Source organism: Pantherophis guttatus, chromosome 9, assembly GCF_059756535.1.
Source record: "Pantherophis guttatus breed Tessera chromosome 9, ASM5975653v1, whole genome shotgun sequence".
Taxonomy (NCBI): domain Eukaryota; kingdom Metazoa; phylum Chordata; class Lepidosauria; order Squamata; family Colubridae; genus Pantherophis; species Pantherophis guttatus.
In genome coordinates, this window is record NC_142071.1 from 5,052,383 (window position 1) to 5,075,336 (window position 22,954).

Consider the following 22,954-nt stretch of genomic DNA (forward strand, 5'->3'; position numbering starts at 1 on the left):
TCTCTCTCTCTCTCTCTCTCTCTCTCTCTCTCTCTCTTCTTCCTTCCTTCCTTCCTCCCTCCCTCCCTCCCTCCCTCCCTCCCTGTTTTATTTATTTGAATTTGAATTTGTATACCGCCCTACTCCCGAAGGACTCAGTTTTCTACCAGGCCAAGAATTTGGGAGCTTTGTCTTTGCCAAGAGACAAATCTGTAAATATTTTCAGAAGTGGGTTAGATTATACAGTGACTTTCAGCTGGATTGATTTGCTCAAATGCATCCAGGTTACAATCCAGTTTAACCACTTTTAATTAAAAGTAGGCTAGACTAGACTAGACTAGACTAGACTAGACTAGACTAGACTAGACTAGACTAGACTAGAGAATAGAATAGAATAGAATAGAATAGAATAGAATAGAATAGAATAGAATAGAATAGAATAGAATAGAATAGAATAGAATAGAATAGAATAGAATAGAATTCTTTATTGGCCAAGTGTGATTGGACACACAAGGAATTTGTCTTGGTGGATACGCTCTCAGTGTACATAAAAGAAAAGATACATTCGTCAAGAATCATAAGGTACAACACTTAATGATAGTTATAGGGTACAAATAAGCAATCAGGAAACAATATCAATATAAATTGTAAGGATCCAAGCAACAAAGTTACAGTCATACAGTCATAAGTGGGAGGAGATGGGTGGTGGGAACGATGAGAAGATTAATAGTAGTGCAGACTTAGTAAATAGTTTGACAGTGTCGAGGGAATTATTTGTTTAGCAGAGTGATGGCTTTGTCTCCCATACTTTTAGGTATAATACATTATATTTTTAATCTGTACATTGCCCAAGGTTGGTATTGAGTTGACCAGCATTATAAATCTAAGCTGTAAACAATGAACCTGGTTTTCAAATACAGCCACAGATTTTTTCCCCCTATCATGCTATATACCGAGGCAGACAAATCACCTCAATGCCTGCGGAAAGACCGGCGAATTCAACCACGAAGTGGCAAACGGAAGGAGTTCAAAGCTGGTCAAAAAGTCAGCACTCTATTTGTGGGGGGAAAAAATCCCCGTGTCGGTACAAGTAATCCAATGCCACGGGTTTCTTTTGTTCGCCTGGGTCTGTTTCCTGCATTTTTACAGAAGTGGGTGTCAGGAACCTCCTGTGCGGACATGCCTGAGTAGGTGCTGGAATAAGATAATGCGTCTATTTCGAGCAGCACTGCAGATGTAGTGGGACCGAAAGGCATCTCTATCTCATTCACCCTGGGTTGACGTCAGGTGCTGCCACAAAGACCGACTTATCGGAAGTGGCGGGTGCTTAAAAAAAGACGAGGCTCACTCCTCCATCCAATGCTTAGAGACCTTGGGAGTCTCTCTTGTTTTTCCAAAGGTACAAATACAGGTTATTTGCGACACCTGGCTCAGAAACAGTCACTGTGAGAGGGACCTTGGAGTCCGAGTGGACAATCACTTAAACACGAGTCTGGCACATCAAGGACCCCATTTTGTTCCACGATTAATTATGCTGATTCAGTGAATCCATATGCATGAGACTGTTGCCTTTATGGTTGGGTATCGTAACAGTTAGATACATTAAAATCTGTTGTGGGAATTGTTTACTCTTAATTGTCTTTTTTTTTTTTAAGATTTTTATTTTTTAGACAAACAAACATTTAATCAATCAGTCATTCCTTCCATGTGACATTTCGGTGTTGTCTTCAAAAGTTCTTCTTTTTGTTGCTGCTTCTATCTTCCTTCTCGCCAAATCCATTACAACAATTCATCACTAGCACAATATTCTAATTATAGCATTTTTATACATAACTATTAATTACTTATTTGTATCTCTTTTCTAACCAATGGTAAAATTGATTCCATATCTTAAAGTATTCTGAATCCTCTCTTTCTTTAATCATCAAAGTTAATCTATTAATTTCTGCACAGTCTAGATTTTTTTTTAATTACTTCTCCTTCCAAAGGTATTTTCTCTGCTTTCCAATTTTGTGCGTAAACAATCCTTGCAGCTGTTACTACATGTATAATCAAATAGACATTTTCTTTAGTAATTTTTTCTGGGAGGATACCCAGTAGGATCAACTCTGGTTTTAAATCAACACGTTGTTGTATCATTTCTTCCAGCCATATCTTAATTTTATTCCAATAATTTTTAGCTTCTGAGCATTTCCACCACATACGATAATATGAACCTAGAATTTCCAATACCCTCATTCATTTCTCTAGAATCTAGGTGTGGGATTCGGCGTGTCCTTTATGACTCAGAGATTCCAGATTGTTATAATTTTTTTTTTGAGAAGTGTGTAGTAAATTGGAAATGTTGGTCTCATCCCTCCATGCAACAGAAATACTGTTAGGATAGAAATAGAATTTCTATAGTTTAGAATAAAATAGAATGATAGAGTTGGAAGGGACCTTGGAGGTCTTCTAGTCCAACCCCCTGTTTAGGCAGGAAACCCTACACCACTTCAGACAAATGGTTATCCAACCTCTTCTTAAAAATTTCCAGTGTTGGACCATTCACAATTTCTGGAGGCAAGTTGTTCCATTTATTAATTGTTCTAATTGTCAGGATATTTCTCCTTAGTTCTAAGTTGCTTCTCTCCTTGATTAGTTTCCACCCATTGCTTCTTGTCCTGCCTTCAGATGCTTTGGAGAATAGCTTGACTCCCTCTTCTTTGGGGCAGCCCCTGAGATACTGGAAGACTGCTATCATGTCTCCCCTGGTCCTTCTTTTCATTAAACTAGACATACCCAGTTCCTGCAACCGTTCTTCATATGTTTTAGCCTCCAGTCCACTAAATCAAGTGACAAATATTAGTGTGCGATTTGCTCATGCATTGTTTAGTTATTTGTAAATAATACATATATTACCAAGTCTGGGTAAAATCCTGGTGGTGATACTGGTGTCCTGGATATATTTTCCTTTTATATCACTTGGCCTCTCCAACTCGGTGCTGTTCCTTCTGGTTGCCAGCCGAGCTGCTCCAAATCCAGACATTCAGTTTTTCTTGGTCCTGTTACTGGCAGTTTCTTTTTAGCTCAAATGCTGGGAACTGAACCTTGGCGTTCGCTGCCCTCAAAATAATGTGCTCCTGCCATCAAGCTATGTATTTATTTTACTATATTTATATCCCTGTGCCTTCAGCAGCGCAGTGTTCCCGAGGCAGCCTACAATTAAAATGAAATTAAAAAACAACAACAAACATACAAAAACTAAACAAAACAGCAATAAAAATCCAGCAGATGAAAATGCGCCTGGGGATGGGGTTCCTTTAGGTGTCCTCAATTGCGGTGGGCAGAAGCGGTTGGGATCGAAAATGGACAGAGAGCCAAAATCGCTTGAAATTCTGAGAAGTGCTGTTTCCTTCATAGGTCAGTGATACAAGATGACGCAAAAGCCTTTTCTTTAGAGGAAGCAGAGTGTGTTAATACTATCTCTGGAGCTTCTAGATCGGCGTTTCCCAACCTTGTAACTTTAAGCAGCCTAGATTTCCAACTATCTAAAGTTTCCCAGCCGTACTTATTTCTTCCAGAATTCCGCATCAAATCAGAATTGGGAATTGCCTTTGCCAGCTTTGCAGCCTTCAACTGATGCTTTCAGAGGCCATCAAATTTCTTCTTTCAGAGGTTAAGGGGACACGGCGAGTTACTTTGAGATCCATCTGTGCCTTTGGGATTGGAAACTTAATGATGATCGCTTGGCGTAAATGACTAAAGGAAAGATTGTTAGAAATAATATGTAAACATTATTCAACTGATGCTACCTTTCAGATGTGTGCTTGGCAGACTTTGAAACTGGCTGAGTACGTAGAATCACCTTAAACGTGGAGGAGAAAACGGGAAGACACAAAATAGGCAGGGGAAAAAAAAATCTGTATGTACAGATGTGGGAAATCATTTTCAGCTGGAAGACTTTAATGTAGGGGTCAGCAACCTGCGGCTCTGGAGCCGCATGTGGCTCTTTGGGCCCTCTGCTGTGGCTCCCTGTCAGGTGATCCCACCATTGGCTGGCCCCACACCTCGCCTTCTCCTCCCAGTCACTCTCACCTCCTCCTGAGAAGGTAAGGGCAACGGCGGGGGATGGAGAAGCGGCCATGGCAGAGACAGAGAGAGAGGGAGAGAGGGAGGGAGTGGAGAGAGAGATATATCTTAGGACCTAGTTATCTATGGGACCGCCTACTACCACCAATAGCCTCCCACGGCCGGTACGCTCTCATAGAGAGGGGCTCCTCCGGGTGCCGTCGGCCAAACAATGTCGACTGGCGGCCCCCAGGGGGAGAGCCTTCTCTGTGGGGGCACCTACTGTCTGGAACGAGCTCCCCCCGGAGATACGGAGGATCCCGGATCTGCGCACCTTCCGCCGCGCTCTCAAGACCTTTTTATTCCACCAGGTGGGCCTGGCCTAATCTTTTCCCTCTTTTAAATTACGCAAATTTTAATTGGTTTTTAAATGATTGGGGTTTTAATATGTTTGGGCCAAATTTGTTTAATTCGATTTTACTTTGTTTTTAAATTTTATATCTATGTATTTTTACTGTTTGGCTGTTCACCGCCCTGAGTCCTTCGGAAGTAGGGCGGTATATAAATTAATTAATTAATTAAATTAATAATAATAATAATAGTGATAATAATAATAATAGTGATAATAATAATAATAATAATAATAATAATAATAATAATAATAATAATAGTAGTAGTAGTAGTAGTAGTAATAATATGATGTCAAAAGGGTTTTGTGGTTCCCAATGTTTTTTAACAACTGGTTCTCTGCCCTAATGACCAGCTGGGTAGGCATGACTGGGGGGGGGTGGGAATCATGTGACTGGTGAAAGTGAGTGACAGTTGGCCATGCCCATTGAGATTTTGTGGCTCCTGGTGTTTTCTTTTCTGTGGGAAATGGGTCCAAATGGCTCTTTGTGTATTTAAGGTTGCAGACCCCTGCTTTAACGGCTGATGGCAGTAATCTGAAAAATCAGGAAATTTAAAAGACAGATTGGTCGTTCCCGATCTCCTTCCAATGTTCTTTGCTCTGAATTAGATGACCAAAAAGTTTGGGAAACTCACACTCCCAAGTTTGACCTTGGTTGGTTGTAAAACCAACTTCAAACCAACAACCAAGAGATCTGAGATCTTTTGAAAAAAAGTCAATAAATTTCCCCCCTCAACTTTTGGTAGACCTGGCTGAACCCTTTTTCTTTCACACCTTTCTACGGGGAAGAGAAGGACCACCCAAGCAGGGAGATATTAAAACCAACCAAAAGTGCATTTCAATATGAGCCCGTCTTGACAGTATGATGCTCCTAGCAGTTTAATCAAGATGGGCTTAGAACACTGGAACGCACTAAATGCTACAAATTACTGAAAGCTTTATTAGTCATTCTTTTGATTTCTTCTTCTGTAGGCAAACAAGTGTAGGGAAATATATGCAAACAAAAATGAGAGCAATATAGATCAAAAGCAATCACGCCGATCGTAGTTTAGAGATGCTGCCTGAAGCGTCACGGATAATACTGTATTCATTTCCAGTCCTGCTGGGAAGATTCAGACTTCAGTTTTGAAACACAAAAGGTCGAACTTTGGCTAAGTCTTGGCTAGGACCAAAAAAAAAAAGCTCTTAGCAAATGGATCAAACAAGGATAGATTCTTTTGATGGGACAAATAGGAGCAACTGTCCAGAGTTCTGAAAGTTGGGGTCATCTCTACCAAATCCATTCAGGCAGAACATCATATTTCATCAGTGAAATGAAGCAAGAAAAGTAAACCAGAAAAGCAGAAGTTCATTGTTAGTAACAAAGCCTTCCCAGTTCTTTAACCAGCCTGTCAGCACTCCAAGCTGCATTCACTCCAGAGCTGACATAAGAAGGAGAAGGTGGGGGCATCTGGCAAGAGGACGCTTGACTTTTCACCTACTTATTTTCCCTGGAGATACTATCCCCTAGGAGATGGGTTGGGAGGGGGTAAATTCCTTTGAGCTGAAGTAGTAGATAACAGCAGAGTGACTTGGAAGATGGCCAATGAGAAGCAGAGCAGTGGGGAAAGGAAAGGGAGGGTTTGGACCAGGAAGTCAGTGTTGGCTGCAACTGAGTCGGAGTTTCGATTGTTGTGCCTAATAAATGAAAGATTTTGATCAAGGACTATTTGTTTGAAATGCAGTTTATTTGAGATGACACCGAATCCTGACACAGCCATTGTTTTGATCTGTTCAGAAGCCAAGCATCACCACTTCCTCTGGTCTTAACAGCATCCCAAAAGTGAAAAGGATGCTGGCCGGCCAAAGCTCTTGGATTAGTGTATAAACTTCCTAACTTTTCTGCCTTAAATGTCAAATATTCAGCCCCAAATATGATATTTGGAGCATGCTTGTTGCAAGTGAGCTTCTTAGTTATTCATTGAATGCAGCTCCTTGTAAAGCTGGCTTTGTCCCTGATTCTGCTAACTCTCTTTTAGATCCAAGACTTGAAGTCCATTAAGATTATAATATGATATCTAGTATCTGAAAGGCCTGACTTTTCCTAAGAGTAGAAAAGCATTTTTTTAGAACCAGGCTTTATAACTTCCTTCAACACTCCTGCAATAAATAGGTATGATGAAACTCTCAACAATTGAGAGAATATGTACACGTGGCAATGGGAAAGTTGAAGATATTTCACATGTCCTATTGCAAGTTCTACAGGGACCTCAGATCAACATACATTCTCCTTCTAGTAGATCCAGGAACTTCTACGTGAACCATCTCCTTCAAGGATTCCACCGCTCGAGCAGTAGCAAAATTTTGGGCTGCCGCAATGATCATAAGGGGAAAAACACTTAAAGAACTAAAGATCCTTATTCAGATAGCTATTTTTGCTTAGTTATTTTCCAGTCATTTTTAGAGAATGTATTTATTTTAATCTTTAACTTCTGTGCTGGTCTGTGACTGTAATAAAGATTGGTCCTGATTCTACTATCTGCTCTACTATCTACTGCTATCTACTTTGGTTCTGCAACCCAACAAGACAGACACAGACTTCAGAGGATAATTAGAACTGCAGAAAAAACAATTGCTACCAACCTGCCTTCCATTGAGGACCTGTCTACTGCACGAGTCAAAAAGAGGGCTGTGAAAATATTTACAGACCCCTCGTATCCTGGACATAAACTGTTTCAACTCCTACCCTCAAAACGACGCTATAGAGCACTGCACACCAGAACAACTAGACACCAGGACAGTTTTTTCCCGAATGCCATCGCTCTGCTAAACAACTTATTCCCACAACACTGTCAAACTATTCACTAGGGCTGCATTACTATTACTATTAGTTTTCTCACCGTTCCTATCATCCATCTCCTCCCACTTATGACTACATGACTATAACTTTGTTCCTGGTATCTTTGCAATTGATATTGATTGTTTCCTGATTGCTTATTTGTATCCTATGACTATCATTAAGTGTTGTACCTTATGATTCTTGACGAATGTATCTTTTCTTTTTATGTACACTGAGAGCATATGCACCAAAGACAAATTCCTTGTGTGTCCAATCACACTTGGCCTATAAAGAATTCTATTCTATTCTATTCTATTCCAGGCACAGGTAACATTTGGCTCTTTAGATGCTTGAAGTCCAAGTGATATTGTGCAGTGGTGGATCACGGTGGGAATTGAGGCCCAACATGTAGAGAGCCCCTAATACATGGCTGACTGTCGCTTAGCCTGTTCTTGCAGTTGGAAAAAAAAAAATCCTGAGTGCATTGGGTAGAATTCTTTTTTTAAAAAATAATAATTGCAACCCTGGATTTTTAGCATAATTTGGGTTCTTTTTCCTCTTGCAGGTTGAGAGGGATTTTGAACGGGAATATGGAAAGCTTCAACAGTAAGTATTCTTAGTCATTTCATTCGGGTGGGTGTTCTTTCTTGGCTCTTTTCTCCCGACGTTGCTTTCCTTCCTTCCATTTATGTTCCTTTTCAGACTGACAGGCTCTCTGAGCAGTTTACAGAATAATAAGAAATTGCCTGTAATCAAAAACGACATGATACCAGAGGAGAGGAAACAAGATAACTTAAGCACCAGTTCTTAAATGTTTACTGCTCCTGTACAGGCTAAATAGAATGAAAATGGGGCTACATAGAGAGACCTAGATGAAACCTTCACCCCCAGAGTTGATGATCTTCTCACTGACAGTTGTTTTGTTTAGTTAATTACAGGACTTGTGTGGCCGCCCATCTCGTACATTGACTCTAGGCCCGTGATGGTGAACCTATGGCACGTGTGCCACAGGTGGCACACAGAGCCATGTCGCCTGGCACGCCAGCTCAGGTCTGGCACGTGTTCGGGCCTTCTGGGCCCACCAGAAGTAGGGAAACAGGCTGTTTCCTGCCTCCGGAGGGCCTGGGAGGGTGGGGGGGGGGGAAGGCCAGTTTTTCTTTCTCACCTGGCTCCAGATCCTCTCTATGCATCTGGGGAGGGCGAAAACAGCCTTCCCCACGCCCTCCGGAGGCCCGAAATGGCCCGTTTCCCAACTTCTGGTTGGACAGGAAGTGACTTTTTTGCTGTCCCCAGCCTTGTATTTGAACAATACACAGGAAAATATGAATTTTTATTCATATTTCTCAACCTTGGAAACTGTAAGACGTGTGGACTCAAATCCCAGACTTCCTCAGCCAGAATTCCCCAGCATGGCTGGTTGGAAAATTCTGAGAGTTGAAGTCCAAGTATCCTACAGTTGTCAATGTTGAGAAAACCTGTTTATATTGATCAAGGTAAGAGTCAACTATCATCTTCCTAAATCATAATAATCATAATAATAAAGTATCATCTTCCTAAATCATAATAATTCCATAAGACACCATTGCTGTGTTCTCTGTGTGAAGGACAACAGACATACAATTTTATCTGAGGTGTGCCTTCCCTACATTAAATCAATTTACCTTTATTTAATGTTATAATGTCAGCAGTCTCCAAGATACAAAAGACTTACAGTATCGTTCTTTCTACTGTTCCCACCTAATTGACCAGTTTTCAGCAGTCTGAGGAGAAAAAGCTCTAGGAATTCTCTTTATTTCTTCATTGTTTGATGCATTTCCTGCTACTGGCTTGGTCGGACAGGAATTCTGTGACAGGAATTCTCTCCCAAGAAGAAGTTTGAGCCACTTCTTTTAACTCCTCACTTGGAAAATACTAATCTTTGTTTACATGCAAGGAGAATATAGAGAGGTCTCCCAAATCCATGTTGGTTTAATTAGTTAATTACGCACTAATTAATTCATCGGTTTAATTACATGGTGAATATGCAACAAATGCTTTTAGACAATGTATAGAAATGAACAGAATCCAGTGTCTTGGCACGAGATGGAAGTTAAGAGTTATGCAGGGGAAAAAAACCCCCCATATTTTTGTTAAGACGATACGGTAATGAGAGAAACTGCAACCACTTAGATCATATGCAGTTATTTATATGCTCACCTCCTGCATACTGAATTCCATTTGTGCTCTTACTTGATTTCTGTTCTGTAAGCTACTGGGGAGTATCCTTGGGAACAGGGATTTGCCTTGGTGCCTTTTCAGTGGTACATGTAGTCCTCAACTTACAGCCAGTTGCTTAGCAACCATTCAAAGTTACAAAGGATCTTCCTAGCAGGTATTTACAATCTGGATTCAAAGTTCTGACGGTCCTTCCACCAACACCACCATATTTATGAGGGTTTGTAGCATCACATTAGTGTATGTCTGTGGATAAGATAGATAGATAGATAGATAGATAGATAGATAGATAGATAGATAGATAGATAGATGATAGATAGATAGATAGATAGATAGATAGATAGATAGATAGATAGATAGATAGAATTGATAATAGATGGGTGGATAGATGATGATAGAGATGATAGGTGGATAAAAGTAAAGGTTCCCCTCGCACATGTGTGCTAGTCGTTCCCAACTCTAGGTGGCGATGCTCATCTCCGTTTCAAAGCCGAAGAGCCAGCACTGTCCAAAGACGTCTCTGTGGTCATGTGGCTGGCATGACATCAAAGGCGCACGGAACATTGTTAGCTTCCCACCAAAGGTGGTCCCTATTTTTTTACTTGCATTTTTTACGTGCTTTCGAACTGCTAGGTTGGCAGAAGCTGGGACAAGTAACGGGAGCTCACCCCGTTACATGGCACTCGGGATTCGAACCGATGAACTGCCGACCTTTTGATTGACAAGCTCAGCCACTGTCCCTTTTGATAGATGGATAGATGACGATAGATAGATAGATAGATAGATAGATAGATAGATAGATAGATAGATATAGAATTGATGATGGATGGATAGATGATGATAGAAAGATGATGAAGGTAGGTAGGTAGGTAGGTAGGTAGATAGATGATAGATAGATAGATAGATAGATAGATAGATAGATAGATAGATAGATAGATAGATAGATAGATAGAAATAGGATGATAGAGATAGGATGATAGAGAGAGATGATAGATAATGGATGGATAGATGATAGACAGATGGAGAGAGAGAGAGAGAGAGAGAAACTTCCCCACATTAGACTCATGTCAAAATGTGTTGAAAATACGGTTTTTCCAACCAACCTTTGGAAACCAGCATCTATACTTTGCTTTCTACAGTTGACAGTGGAGCTGCTTTGCGTTTTACTGATATGTTCAGAATTAGTATGATGCTTATGGGTTTTCCATTATTCATAGATTTGTAAGCCACCTCCAGACCTGTAATTGTGGAGGTGCAGAAATACTGTAAATTAAAAAAAAAGCAAAGAAGCAAGTTAAAGAAAGCAGGGCCAAGAAAAAAAGCCTGAACTGATTTACATTAACATAATGACTCCCCAGGTATGCAGGATGTTCCCTCTTCTGTCACATTAAGTATGATAGTTGCTTTGGGAGTTCTGTATGATTCTTTGCAAAGCATGTACAAAATAAATCTGCAGAAGCAGGGTATCCATAGGGAGATCAAAGGACCGCCTGGTTTTTTTTTTTTGTTTGTTTTTTTTTTACTGCAGTTCATTGCATGTGCAATTCATGTTAAAAAGGAACAAAGGATACAACTATACTGTCAACAGTCACCATCTGTGCATATACCTTTTCAGAGAAGGAACAATTTTGGTCCAAGTGTATTGGTCTTCCTGGGCTAAGGGCATGTAGTCGTTGAGTCCTCCATGACAAATGGATGGAAAAGTTAGAAAAAGCTGAATTCTTGTTTACTAAAAACTTCCATATCCGATGATCTCCAACAATTCTTCCAAATCATGGATTTATTTATTTAGCGTATGGCTGGTCACACACAGTATTATAATCCACATTCAGGAGCGAGATTGGTCTATAGTTCTGGATCAGAGTTTTATCTGTTTCAGGTTTCGGGATTAGGGAAATGTAGGCTTCCGTCCATGTAGATTCCGGGGTATTTTAGAGTATAGTAAAACCTCATTAAATAGATCTTTAATATGCAAACTAAGTGAGTCAAAGACTCCTTTATAAAATTCACTAGGAATCCCATCCGGTCCTGGAGTTTTGCCATTGGCTTGTTTCTTGATAGCTACTGCTATTTCCCCAACTGTAATTTCTGCATTTAAAATTTCTTTACAGTGATCCGGAATCAACTCCAATTGTAGATTCTGGAGATAACTCTTGAGTTTATCTTCCTGATAGATTTCTTGGCTATATAAGGAGGTATAAAAAATTTGCTTTTTGCTCTGTAGTACCTACCAAGTTTCCCATAGAGTCCTGTAAAAATTCAATCTTTCTAGATTCTGCCTCTTCTCTTAATCTATATGACAGCCACCAGCCCGGCTTGTTAGCATGCTCAAATTGATTTTGTCGACATTTCCGGATTTTATTCGCCAAATCGTTTTGGTCTAGGATAGATAATCATGGGAAAAAGTGCAAAGAGCAACCAAGATGATTAAAAGCCTGGAGACAAAAACTTATGAAGAACAGTTGCAGGAATTGGGTATGGCCAGTCTAGAGAAAAGATGGACCGGGGGGTGACATGATAGCAATATTCCAGTATTTGTGGGGATGCCACAAAGAAGAGGGGCTCAACTTATTTTCCAAAGCACCAGAAGGCAAGACAAGAAAGAATGAATGGAAAGTAACCAACGAAAGAAGTAACCTGGAATTGAGAAATTTCCTAACAGTGAGGGCAATGTTAACCAGCGGCTTGCCTTCAGAAGCTGTGCGTGCTTCACAGTGGTGAAATGTAAAATCTGTTACTACCGGTTCTGTGGGCGTGGCTTGGTGGTGGGGGTAATATGACTGAGTGGGCGTGGCCAACTTTTTTTTTTTTACTGTTAAAACCATTGTTTAAAAATGCTTTTAAAGCCTCTGACGATCCCAGCTGACGTGCCTGATCGGCAGACACTTTTTTTTTTTTAAGCCTCCCAGCTGAGCCGCGTGATCATCAGAGGCTTTTTTTTTTTTTTTAACTTTTAAAAGCATTTTTTCGGCCAAAGAGGTTGTAGAAAAAATGCTTTTAAAAATAAAAAAAAAAAGCCTCTGATGATTGCGCGACTCAGCTGGGCAATGGGGGGGCAGGGATTTTTGCTACCGGTTCTCCGAACCACCCGCCTCCATCGCTACCGGATCGGGCGATCCGGTCCAAACTGGGAGCATTTCACCCTTGGTGCTTCATCACTGGAGATGTTTAAGAAAAAACTGGACAGCCACCTGTCTGAAACGGTATAGGGTCTCCTGTTTGAGCCGGGGGTTGGACTAGAAGACCTCCAAGGTCCTTCCAGCTATATTCTGTTTGATATTGAGTGTGGTGTCGACTGCAATATCAGCTAGGCGAACCCAAGCATCATCTTCTGCAGCTTTGGCAAGGAAGTGTTTCCTTCCAGCACCCAGCCTTGTTTTAATATTAAATATGAGCCATTAAATATTAGCCGACAAGTGTGCAGCGGCAGCCAAAAAAGCCAGTGCAACCCTAAATTGCATTAACAGAGGGATACTATCAAGATCAAGGGAGGTACTAATACCACTCTATAAAGCCTTAGTAAGACCACACCTAGAGTACTGCATCCAGTTTTGATCACCTCAAGATGTTGAGACTCTAGAAAGAGTGCAGAGAAGAGCAATCAAGATGATTAGGAGACTGGAGGCTAAAGCATGTGATGAACGGTTGCAGGAACTGGGCATGGCTAGTCTAGTGAAGAGAAGGACCAGGGGAGACAGGATAGCAGTCTTCCTATAGTTGAGGGCTTGCCACAGAGAGGAGTGGGTCAAGCTATTTTCCAAAGCACCCGAAGGCCAGACAAGGAATAATGGATGGAAATTGAAAAAGGAGAGATTCAACCTAGAAATAAGGAGAAATTTTCTAACAGTGAGAACAATCAACCAGTGGAGCAGAAGTTGCCTTCGGAAGTTGTGGGAGCTTCATCACTGGAGGCTTTCAAGAAGAGACTGGACTGCCATCTGTCAGAAACGGTGTAAGGTCTCCTGCTTGGGCAAGGGGTTGGACTAGATGACCTATAAGGTCCCTTCCAACTCTGCTAATCTGAATCTTGTTGGCCATGGAATATATATTCCCTATGTTTGTCCCCTTCTGGTTGTCTCGGTTGGCTCCTACATCTCACAAACCAAAATCCAGCGACCGTCTTCTCACTTTTCCTCCCGTTCCTCCTTTCTTGTCATTTGCAGTTTGTTTTGCACTGAGAGAGAGAGAGAGAGCTTTAATTATATGCATTTTAAAACAAAACTATTTTTTCTATTTTTAGGCTGGAAGATCAAACGAAGAAGCTCCAAAAAGATATGAAGAAAAGCACAGATGCAGACCTAGGTAGGCGAATCTGCTGTACTGAGTGAGATTTGAACCAGTTTTGATTTTTTTTTCTGTGCCCTTTTTTTCCTAATCTATTTAGCCACAGTTCATTAAGCCTCTGTTGAGTTTTTTCACTGGTCAAAATGTCTATATATATATATATATATATATATATAATATATATGTAGGTCTTTGGTTATACGGGTTTTCTCCCTCGTAAAATTGGAGGTTTCTTGGCAACGTTTCGACGAAGTCTCATCCATCATCTTCAGGCTGGTGTCTTCGGCTTCGTGCTTCTAGGAGCAATGTGTGTGATCGCAGCTGTTTCTTCCTTTTAACTGCCAGAGTTGCCAAAGTAACCAAAGACCTACATACAAACACCCGCGAAAACCTCAGAAAACATATAAGATAGATAGATAGATAGATAGATAGATAGATAGATAGATAGATAGATAGATAGATATAGATATAGATATAGATATAGATATAGATATAGATATAGATATATAGATGATATAGATATAGGTATAGATATAGATATAGATATAGATATATAAAGTCTTCTAAACTATATCTTACAAACAGATTAGCACAAAGGAATAACAAATACTTTCCAACAGCCTGTAAAAGAAAAAAAATTATCCAGGGAATTCCTGATTAAGGCTGGATTTAACTTGGCTTTGGACACTGTGATCAGCGTAGGAAGCAGTGAGTAAACTGGCAGTCATTTCTTCTGTTTGTTCTTTTCCTACTGACACAGCTGTTTGCTTCTGAGATTTTGGAGAGAAACATCTGGACTCCAGGTGTTGATTTTCTCCTGCCCTTTTGTCCTTTCTGCGTTGCGTTCTGTGGCATCTCCAGTAGGAACTCAATTGTGTCCAATCCCATCCCATCGAACGTGGCGTCTGAGCGAACTGAAAGGAGAGGAATGTAGATCGAGAACCAATTAAGGGCCTTAAAATAATGGTAGAAATAGCCCAGCAGCTTTTTACAACTCCTAAAGTCGATAGTAGGTATTTTGCTGTAGCCGCAGATTGTAGAAAACAAAACAAAAATTATACTCCCATGCTCCTCTGATTCTAAAAAACGTCCTCGGTCTTTTTTGTCCTCACATTATTTTGAAGATAAAATTAATGCGGTACCAGAGCAAGCCAGGAATGAAATGAAATGAAAAGGCCAGAATGAGGGGGAAATGCATATTTTTCTCCTAGAGGAGAAAAAAACAATTTTTTTGTCATCAGTGGAACCATAAATGTCACTTCCCTAAATGAGAAAGTGAGGAACAGTTTTAAACTTCGGGGCAGTTCACTGTTTGCCTCCTGATAAAGGATAAAAACATTTAAATAAATGTTGTTTTCTTTGGTTTTCTTGGAAACCGAAAAAGCTTATGAGTCTGAATGTTTATGTAATTTTCTGAACACAGGAGTCAGCTATGCATAAATGCAGAATTTGAACTTCTTTCTGGTTCTGAGTTGACCCAGAAATTCTAGTAACTGCACAGCAATCATCTGTACCATTCTGGTTTTAAATATAAAAAGCTGGTTCTCTGCTTTTCCTTATAAATTAGCCCCCAAATTAGGAAGATTTTTTTTCCTTTCTCCTATTTTCTGTCTCCTTCCTTCCTTCCTTCCTTCCTTCCTTCCTTCCTTCCATCCATCCATCCATCCATCCTTCACTTCCTCCCTCCCTCCCTACGAATTCCTTTCCTTCTTTTCAAGGAGCATCGATAATGGATCAGCCCCAGAGGTTTTGTGGGAAGATGCTTCCCTCAGCCTGCTCCTTCTTCGGCTCTGAAGCATCATCACAAGTTTACCTATTTTACGACTTAAAACCCAAACATTATTTTGCATTTATAGATGTACCGTCCCGATCTCTGGAGCTGGGGCAACCATCTTCTAATTTGGTTTGCCCTTCTTGCTGGTAACAGAAACTGGAAACACTCAGATCTGTTCAAAGGGGGTTAGTTAGACAAATTCATCCAAGCCTTCCTTATAAGTAACTAACTGGACCCCCGTGCTTTGCTACGAAACTATGTGATCGGGCGTAATAAATTGACACTTAAAGCCCGAAACTTAATGTAGAATGTGTAACTCCGTAGCATCAGAGTGTGTTAATATAAGGCAACTGACAGTTGGAACAGAGGGGGAGGGGGAGTAGAATGTCCTAGCCCGCAGGCCAGATGAGTCACATGTTGGCCACGCCCATGCCCGGTTTTGCAAAGGGGTAGCATCGGAGCATGTTAACATAAGGCAACTGGCAGTTGGGACAGAGTTCTTTTCAGGTAGGGAGGGGGAGTGGAACGTCTAACTCCTTAGCATCAGAGTATATGGAATACTAATGATCCGATGGTCATTTCAAAAAATTGTTTCTTAGCGAGCACCTAGAAGCCAAGAGGAACATACATGCCAAATTTCAAGTTTGTAGGCTTTACCGTTCTGGAGTTTTCGTGATGAGTGAGTGGTATTTGGCTTTTATATACAGTATATAGAAGATTGAGAAATGTACCAATGTAAGCTGCTAATGTGCCTTTGCTAGAGCCAAGAAGTGAGGCAGAGACTCCATTCTATTCTCTCTTCCCTACTCTCTACTAGTGACATCAATTCCCTAATGTCATCAATGTCCAATGAAGGAAGATGAGCAGGAGAGCTTGTATCATTCTGGACAAATGGTTGTCCAATCTCTTCTTCAAAGCCTTCAGTGATGGAGCACCCATGAAGTTGTTCCATTCATTGATTGCTCTCACGGTTAGGAAATTTCTCCTTAGTTTTAGGTTACTTCTCTCCTTGGTTAGTTTCCACCCATTGCTTCTTGTCCTGCCTTCAGGTGCTTTGGAGAATAGCTTGACTCCCTCTTCTTTGGGGCAGCCCCTGAGAGATTGGAAGATGGCTATCATGTCTCCCCTAGTTTCTCTTTTTATCAAAAAAAATGTTTCTCGCCTTGCCTTTTGGTGCAAGTTTTGTGGGTTTGGTCAGGGGTGAAATGTAAAATTTGTTACTACCGGTTCTGTGGGCGTGGCTTGGTGGTGGTGGGGTAATGTGACTGGGTGGGCGTGGCCACCTTTTTTTAAAAAAAAAATTTTCAAAGCATTTTTTCTAATGCTTTGAAAAGCCTCTGCCGATCAGGCAACTCAGCTGGAATCGTCAGAGAGGCTTTTTAAAAAATGCTTTGAAAAGCCTCTCTGCTGATCAGGCAACTCAGCTGGGATCGTCAGAGACTTTTCAAAGCATTTTTTTTACCACCTCTTAGGCCAAGAGGTTGCAGAAAAAAAATGCTTTGAAAAGCCTCTGACGATCCCAGCTGAGCCGCACGATCATCAGAGGCTTTTTTTTTTTTTAACTTTTAAAAGCATTTTTTTGTCGGAAGAGGTTGTAGAAAAAATGCTTTTAAAAGTAAAAAAAAAAAAAAAGCCTCTGATGATCGTCTGGCTCAGCTGGGCATGGGGGAGGGGGGGCTGCAGGGATTTTTGCTACCGGTTCTCCGAACCACCCACCACCATCGCTACGGATCGGGCGATCCGGTCCGAACCGGGAGCATTTCACCCCTGTTGTTGGTTCAAATCTCTTGCTCTGTTTCTTACAGCAAATAAGTAGCTGTAACCCTAGTTCAGGAGCATTGTGATATGAATCTGAGAAACAAGTCCCACAATTTCTGAAGTCCATGTACTGTATCTCAAAATGACTGCAGGCCGCAAAATAATATTCACCAAAGGCAAAATAGTAAGAGTCCTCCTAGCCATCCCTTCTATCCCCCTGAGAATGTTCTCCCTGTCACTTCATCCTACATTTTCCTTTTTTTTTTCCTGGATAAGTGGATAACATCTGTAAACAAAACATTGTGCAATAGCTGACTTTTACATTTATTTTCCTGGAATGTCAATAGAGCTTAATGAAGCTCAAAAATCGATGGTGACAGAGGTCTTGCATACCAATTAATATTAATTCCCATTAATTTTAAGACGTAAAACTTATTTTTAAAACGTCTTAAGGGGCAGGGGCCCAAGGGCACCCAGAAAGGTGTACACATTTATGCCATAGCAACGTGATGGTGAATCTATGGCACGTGTGCCACAGGTGGCACGTGTAGCCATATCGGTGGGCATGTGAGCTCAGCTCTGGCACGCCCCAGCTGATTTTTATGGCCTTTTGGGCCTACTGGAAGTAGGGAAACAGGCTGTTTCCTGCCTCCAGAGGGCCTCGGGGGGTGGTGTGGAAGGCCTGTTTTTCTCTCTTCCCCAGGCTCCAGGGCCTTTCTAGGAGTTTGGGGAGGATGAAAACGGCCTTCCCCACTACCCCAGAGGCCCTCCTGAGGCCGGAAATGGCCCGTTTGCCAACTTCCGGAGGGACTGTAACAGTGGTGGGTTCCTTCCGGTTCGGCCGGGTTCCACCGAGTCGGTAGTGGTGACGATATGACATCACTGAACCAGTTCTGCGCCCCCCGCGTTATTCTTACCTTTTATTTGGCTCCACCCCCAATCTATTGCTGCCTCCTAAGTCCCAGCTAATCGGCTAGAAGGAAAAAAACTGTTTAAACTCTTGCCGCGGGGCTTCAAAGGGCCGCCCTACAGCTGATCAGTGTTATAAGGCAGTGTGGTGGTAGACCTGTGCCTCCAAAAACAAATGAGTAGACCGGTGCTTCCAAAAATAAATGGGTAGACCAATGCCTCCAAAAACAAATGGGTAGACCGGTACAGCTCTGCAAGCAGTTAAAAGCCTGGTAGACCAGTACCTCTGCTAAATCCTAAAGAATTGTCACATGACCATCAAGCCACACCCACAAAGTAAGCCACACGCACAGAACCGGTAGTAAAAAAATTTAGAACCCACCCCTGGACCGTAAGTTGGTAAACGGGCCATTTCCAGCCTCCGGAGGGCCTCCGGTGGGGTGGGGAAGGCTGTTTTCGCCCTTCCCACACTCCTAGAAAGGCCCTGGAGCCTGGGGAAGAGCAAAAAACGGAACCAGCATGCCAGGAGGGTGGGGGGGGAGCGGGGGGTCACATGTGCCGGGGCGGGGCGCATAGAATTATGGGTGTGGGCACGCATCTGCGCGACAAACCCCCCCTCCCTCCGCTCCTGGCACGCGATGTCCAAAAAGGTTAGCCATCACTGCCATAGCACCTGTGCAATTTGAACCCAGGTTCAGTTAAAATTCATCGACGCCCCTTGGTCCAACCTTAGTTCTGGGAAAGGATGCTCCTACGCTTTGACTCTGAAACTGTCCCCGGGACAAAATGTTCTAAAATGTGCTTACAAACACCTTAAGCGGCCTAAATGTTTTTCCCCCCGTATATAAACCTCACTGCATTCGTCGGGGTTTTTTACACCTTGCTAACTTTGCTTTGCCTTCATTATCTTGTCACAGCTGCCAGAGGATATATTTTTATTTTATTTTTTTATATTTTTTTATAAAAACTACCGAAAGCTGCGAAAGCTTAATCGGTTGCGATTTGTTAGCTTTGAAAGAGCTGCGGTGAAACTACGCAGCCCTTAACAGCGCTGAGAAAAGGCTGCCTTTCTGCTTGTCTAGCCACTTCTAGCCTCCGCTCGGGCACTTTTTTCTAAATGGCGCCTTTAAATAATGCGGACTTGATTACTTATGAGTGTTTATCCTGATGTTTGCACAAATTCATTAATAGCTCTTCTTCCAAGCCACCAGTTAGCGTTCCTGGAGAGTTTTCCCATTAGCATTTTATGCACTCCGGAGTGTCTCCGCTTTTATGTTTCAAGCTTATTGTGAGGTCGGGAGACAATGAATGAATTCCTGAAAAGCTGGACTGTGAATCCCTTGACCTGTCACCGGTTCAATTGAAGAAGCTAGCTTAAGAAAAGCAAAATTTGCATTCCAATCATTAAGCCGGCTGGCTCTGGGCAAGGAATAATATCAGACTCTTATTTTTGCATTAGGAAAATAGAAGTATGGTGAATGGATACTTTTTTATTTATTTATTTTATTTATTAAATTTTTATACCGCCCCCTCTCCCGAAGGACTCGGGGCGGTGAACAGCCAAGATTAAAAAACATACAATATAAACATTAAAATACATTTAAAACAAAATTAAATCCAAAATGGCTCCCCAATTTAAAACGCCTTACCCATAACCCTATAATTAAAACAAATTTAAAATTTCCACATTAAAAGGGGGAAGATTTAGGCCACTTTTTATAAGGAGAAATGTTTTGACCTAGGCTTCCCAAGAGCATGAAACAGACTCCCTGTCCTGACAAAATCCCCTTTTAATTAAGTGACTGTGAATTCTTCTCATTCACATCCAGCAACGTCTTTCAAGGGAGAATTTACAGTCACAGACCTTATCTGTCTTGGAGAGCTGCCAGGCCGATATCTTCAAAACTTGGCAAGGAGTCACGAACCAATTAAGCGAACTAATTGTCTCCTGCAAACTCCACTCCCCTTTTCGCTCCTCTTTTATTCCCTCTGGGAGGGGCCCTTCATCGTCCACCTGTGGCCTTACTCCCTAGTCGACCCTTGTTCTTTAGCTGTTACCTTCGTCTGGCAACTCTGCGCATGCGCACTCTGGGAACAGGGTCCAGCTATTCGTCTGCCTCACTGATATTTCACTCCGAAGGCAGCTGATAACTCAGACGGCTCTGGCCCCCTCTCTGCCTCCGACGCAGAGCCCTCATCCGAGCCTTCCCCAGACTCCAGGACTGGCCCATGTTTCTCCCCAACCTCCTTACTGTCCGAATCTGCTGCCAGCTCTGCTGAATTCTGAGAGTTGAAGTCCGCCAGGCTTAAAGTTGTCAAGGTTGGAGACCCCTGCTCTATAGCAGAGTTTAACCTTGGGGAATTCTGGGACTTGAAGTCCACACATCTTCAAATGGCCTGGGTTGAGAAACACTGCTGGGTAAGGCTACAGTCTGAAGTCACAGAGGTTAATTATGGCGCCAAATATTCTCTCTCTCTTTTTTCTTTTTTTTGCATCTCCCAAGGAGTCGTCTGATCACAATTGTTGTTTCATACAATTTTGAGGTAGGAAATTCAGGGGAGATCCTAATACAGGTAGTCCTCGACTTACGACCACATTTCTGCTGCTAAGTGAGACATTTGCTAAGTGAGTTTTGCCCCATGTTACGAACTTCCTTGCCACGGTTGTTAAAGCGAACCCCTGCAGCTGTTAAATTAGTAACACGGTTGTTAAGTGACTTTGGCTTCCCCGTCGACTTCGCTTTGTCAGTAAAGTCCCAAAAGGGAATCACATGACCCCGTGACACTGCACCCGTCGTAAATATGAGTCAGTTGCCCAAGCACCTGAATTTTGATCAGGTGGTCATGGGAGTGCTGCAACGGTCATAAGTGTGGGAAAACGGTCATAAGTCAAGGACTAACTGTATTGACTTAGTCCATTCTAAAAGAGGAAGGAGAATAGGGGAAGATCCAGAAGTCCATCTTTCAGGAAAAGCATATTTTTCCTTTCAGGAAAAGCCTACCGTACTTTTCGGACTATAAGACGCACTTTTTTCCCCCCTAAAAGAGGGTGGAAATGTTGGTGCATCTTATACACCGAATGCAGCCATTTTTGGCCTCCCGAAGCCCCGCCCTGCGTGTCCCGTTTTTTGCAAAAAACGGGTGTGTTTTTCGCAAAAACAGGGTGCGCAGAGGCTTTGGGAGGCCTGCAGAGTGCTCCTGGGGCCTGGGGAGGGCAAATTTTTTTTTTTTCTTGCTTACCTCTTTGAAATCTTGGTACGTTTTATACACCGGTGCGTCTTATAGTCCGAAAAAATACTGTATTTTCCAGCTCTATATTAATGGTGTTCCCCGACTACCAAAAAAAAAAAAAAAATTCCCCTTACACTTTCTACCATCTAAATCAACGTGTATCTCTTAATAGCATCAATCCTTAATCAATTTCTCCCTGAATTCTATCCCAAATATAGCCATGTCAAAGTCTGCTGTCAAAATCTCATCGGATCTCATGGCCAATCCTCTCTGTGAACAAGACCCTAAATTTCTCGAAATGGTGATGGCCCTGGACACGGCAATGAAACGAATGGATTCTTTTAACCAAGAGAAGGTAAGTTTTGCTCTGGATCGATTCCTGAGGAGGAAGGAGAAGTTCTTCCAAGTTTGACATCCTTCATTGTGAAGTTTTCCTTGATCGTTCCACACGGTTCTTGTCAAGGTTGTAATACTGACTTTATATATTAGAGGATGTGCAAAAGGGGGTACAGATGTTCATGACTGGTATTGTACAGCGCCAGCAGCTACACCAGCTGTGTACGCATCTTTCAGGATTTTAAAAATCACTTAAAGTTATTACGGAGTGAAATTTGAAATAATGACAAAGAACAAAACAGGCAATTAATTCTTAACAATTTTGAGATTTAGAATAGTAATTGCCACAGAACAGTAAATTCTCCAACCTGCGCTTCTCAGGCTGGGATCTGCAGCCAGGTGAATTTGCACAATTATTAGATGTAAATCAGAACTTCCTGAATTTATTAAATCTCAACTCTATCAGAGGTAATTCTTTTGGCTTACCTCTCGTGAGTGGCACAAGCTGCATCAACCCAACTTCTGTCGGGGTTCCCTGAGTTTGGTCAGGGGTGGACCGCAACCGGTCCACCGAGCACGCGCATACCTATTGCGCTTGCGCGTAGCATTCAAAATACCGCAATTTGAAGCTCAGCTGCTTACCTTCTAAGGCAGCCCGGTAAGTAAAACAGCGCAGAAATCAGCTGTGCTGAGCGAATCAGCTGAGCCAGAAAGGAGGAAATATAAGACAGGATAGGGCAGGGATGGGTGGGCGGGGCCATCTGATCATCGGAACTACCGGTTTGTCGGAACCCGTCGGAACCGGGAGCAGCCCATCACTGAGTTTGGTTGTTTTCCTGCACTGATGATGTTACCTAGCTTGGTATTTGAAATATCTTCAGGAGCCTTGGTAGTACAGTGGTTTAATGCACCCTGTAATTAACACAGCTGCCTGCAATTTCTGCAGGTTCAAATCTCGCCAGGCTCAAGGTTGACTCAGCCTTCCATCCTTTCTAAGGTAGGTTAAATGAGGACCCAGTTTGTGGGGGCAATAAGCTGACTTTGTATAAAATATACAAAAGGATGGAGGCTATTGCTTAACGCATTGTAAACCGCCCTGAGTCTCCGGAGAAGGGCGGCATATAAATCAAATAAAAATAAAATAAAAAATAAAATAAAATAAAATAAAATAAATAAAAACAACAAGCTCAGAGAG

At 41.9% G+C, this 22,954-nt stretch overlaps 1 protein-coding gene across 2 annotated transcripts in view; it reads left to right on the forward strand.

Annotated features, from left to right (window-relative positions):
* The window catches only part of BIN3 (bridging integrator 3), a 135,150-nt gene that overhangs the window by 56,703 nt on the left and 55,493 nt on the right, over positions 1-22,954 (forward strand). For both annotated transcript variants that reach the window (XM_087875875.1, XM_034422071.3), the window contains exons 3-5: positions 7,819-7,859; positions 13,708-13,769; positions 21,642-21,778. In XM_087875875.1, coding sequence (XP_087732001.1) covers positions 13,742-13,769; positions 21,642-21,778 — 165 coding nt within the window. In that variant the 5' untranslated portion in view covers positions 7,819-7,859; positions 13,708-13,741. The remainder of the gene's footprint in view (positions 1-7,818; positions 7,860-13,707; positions 13,770-21,641; positions 21,779-22,954) is intronic.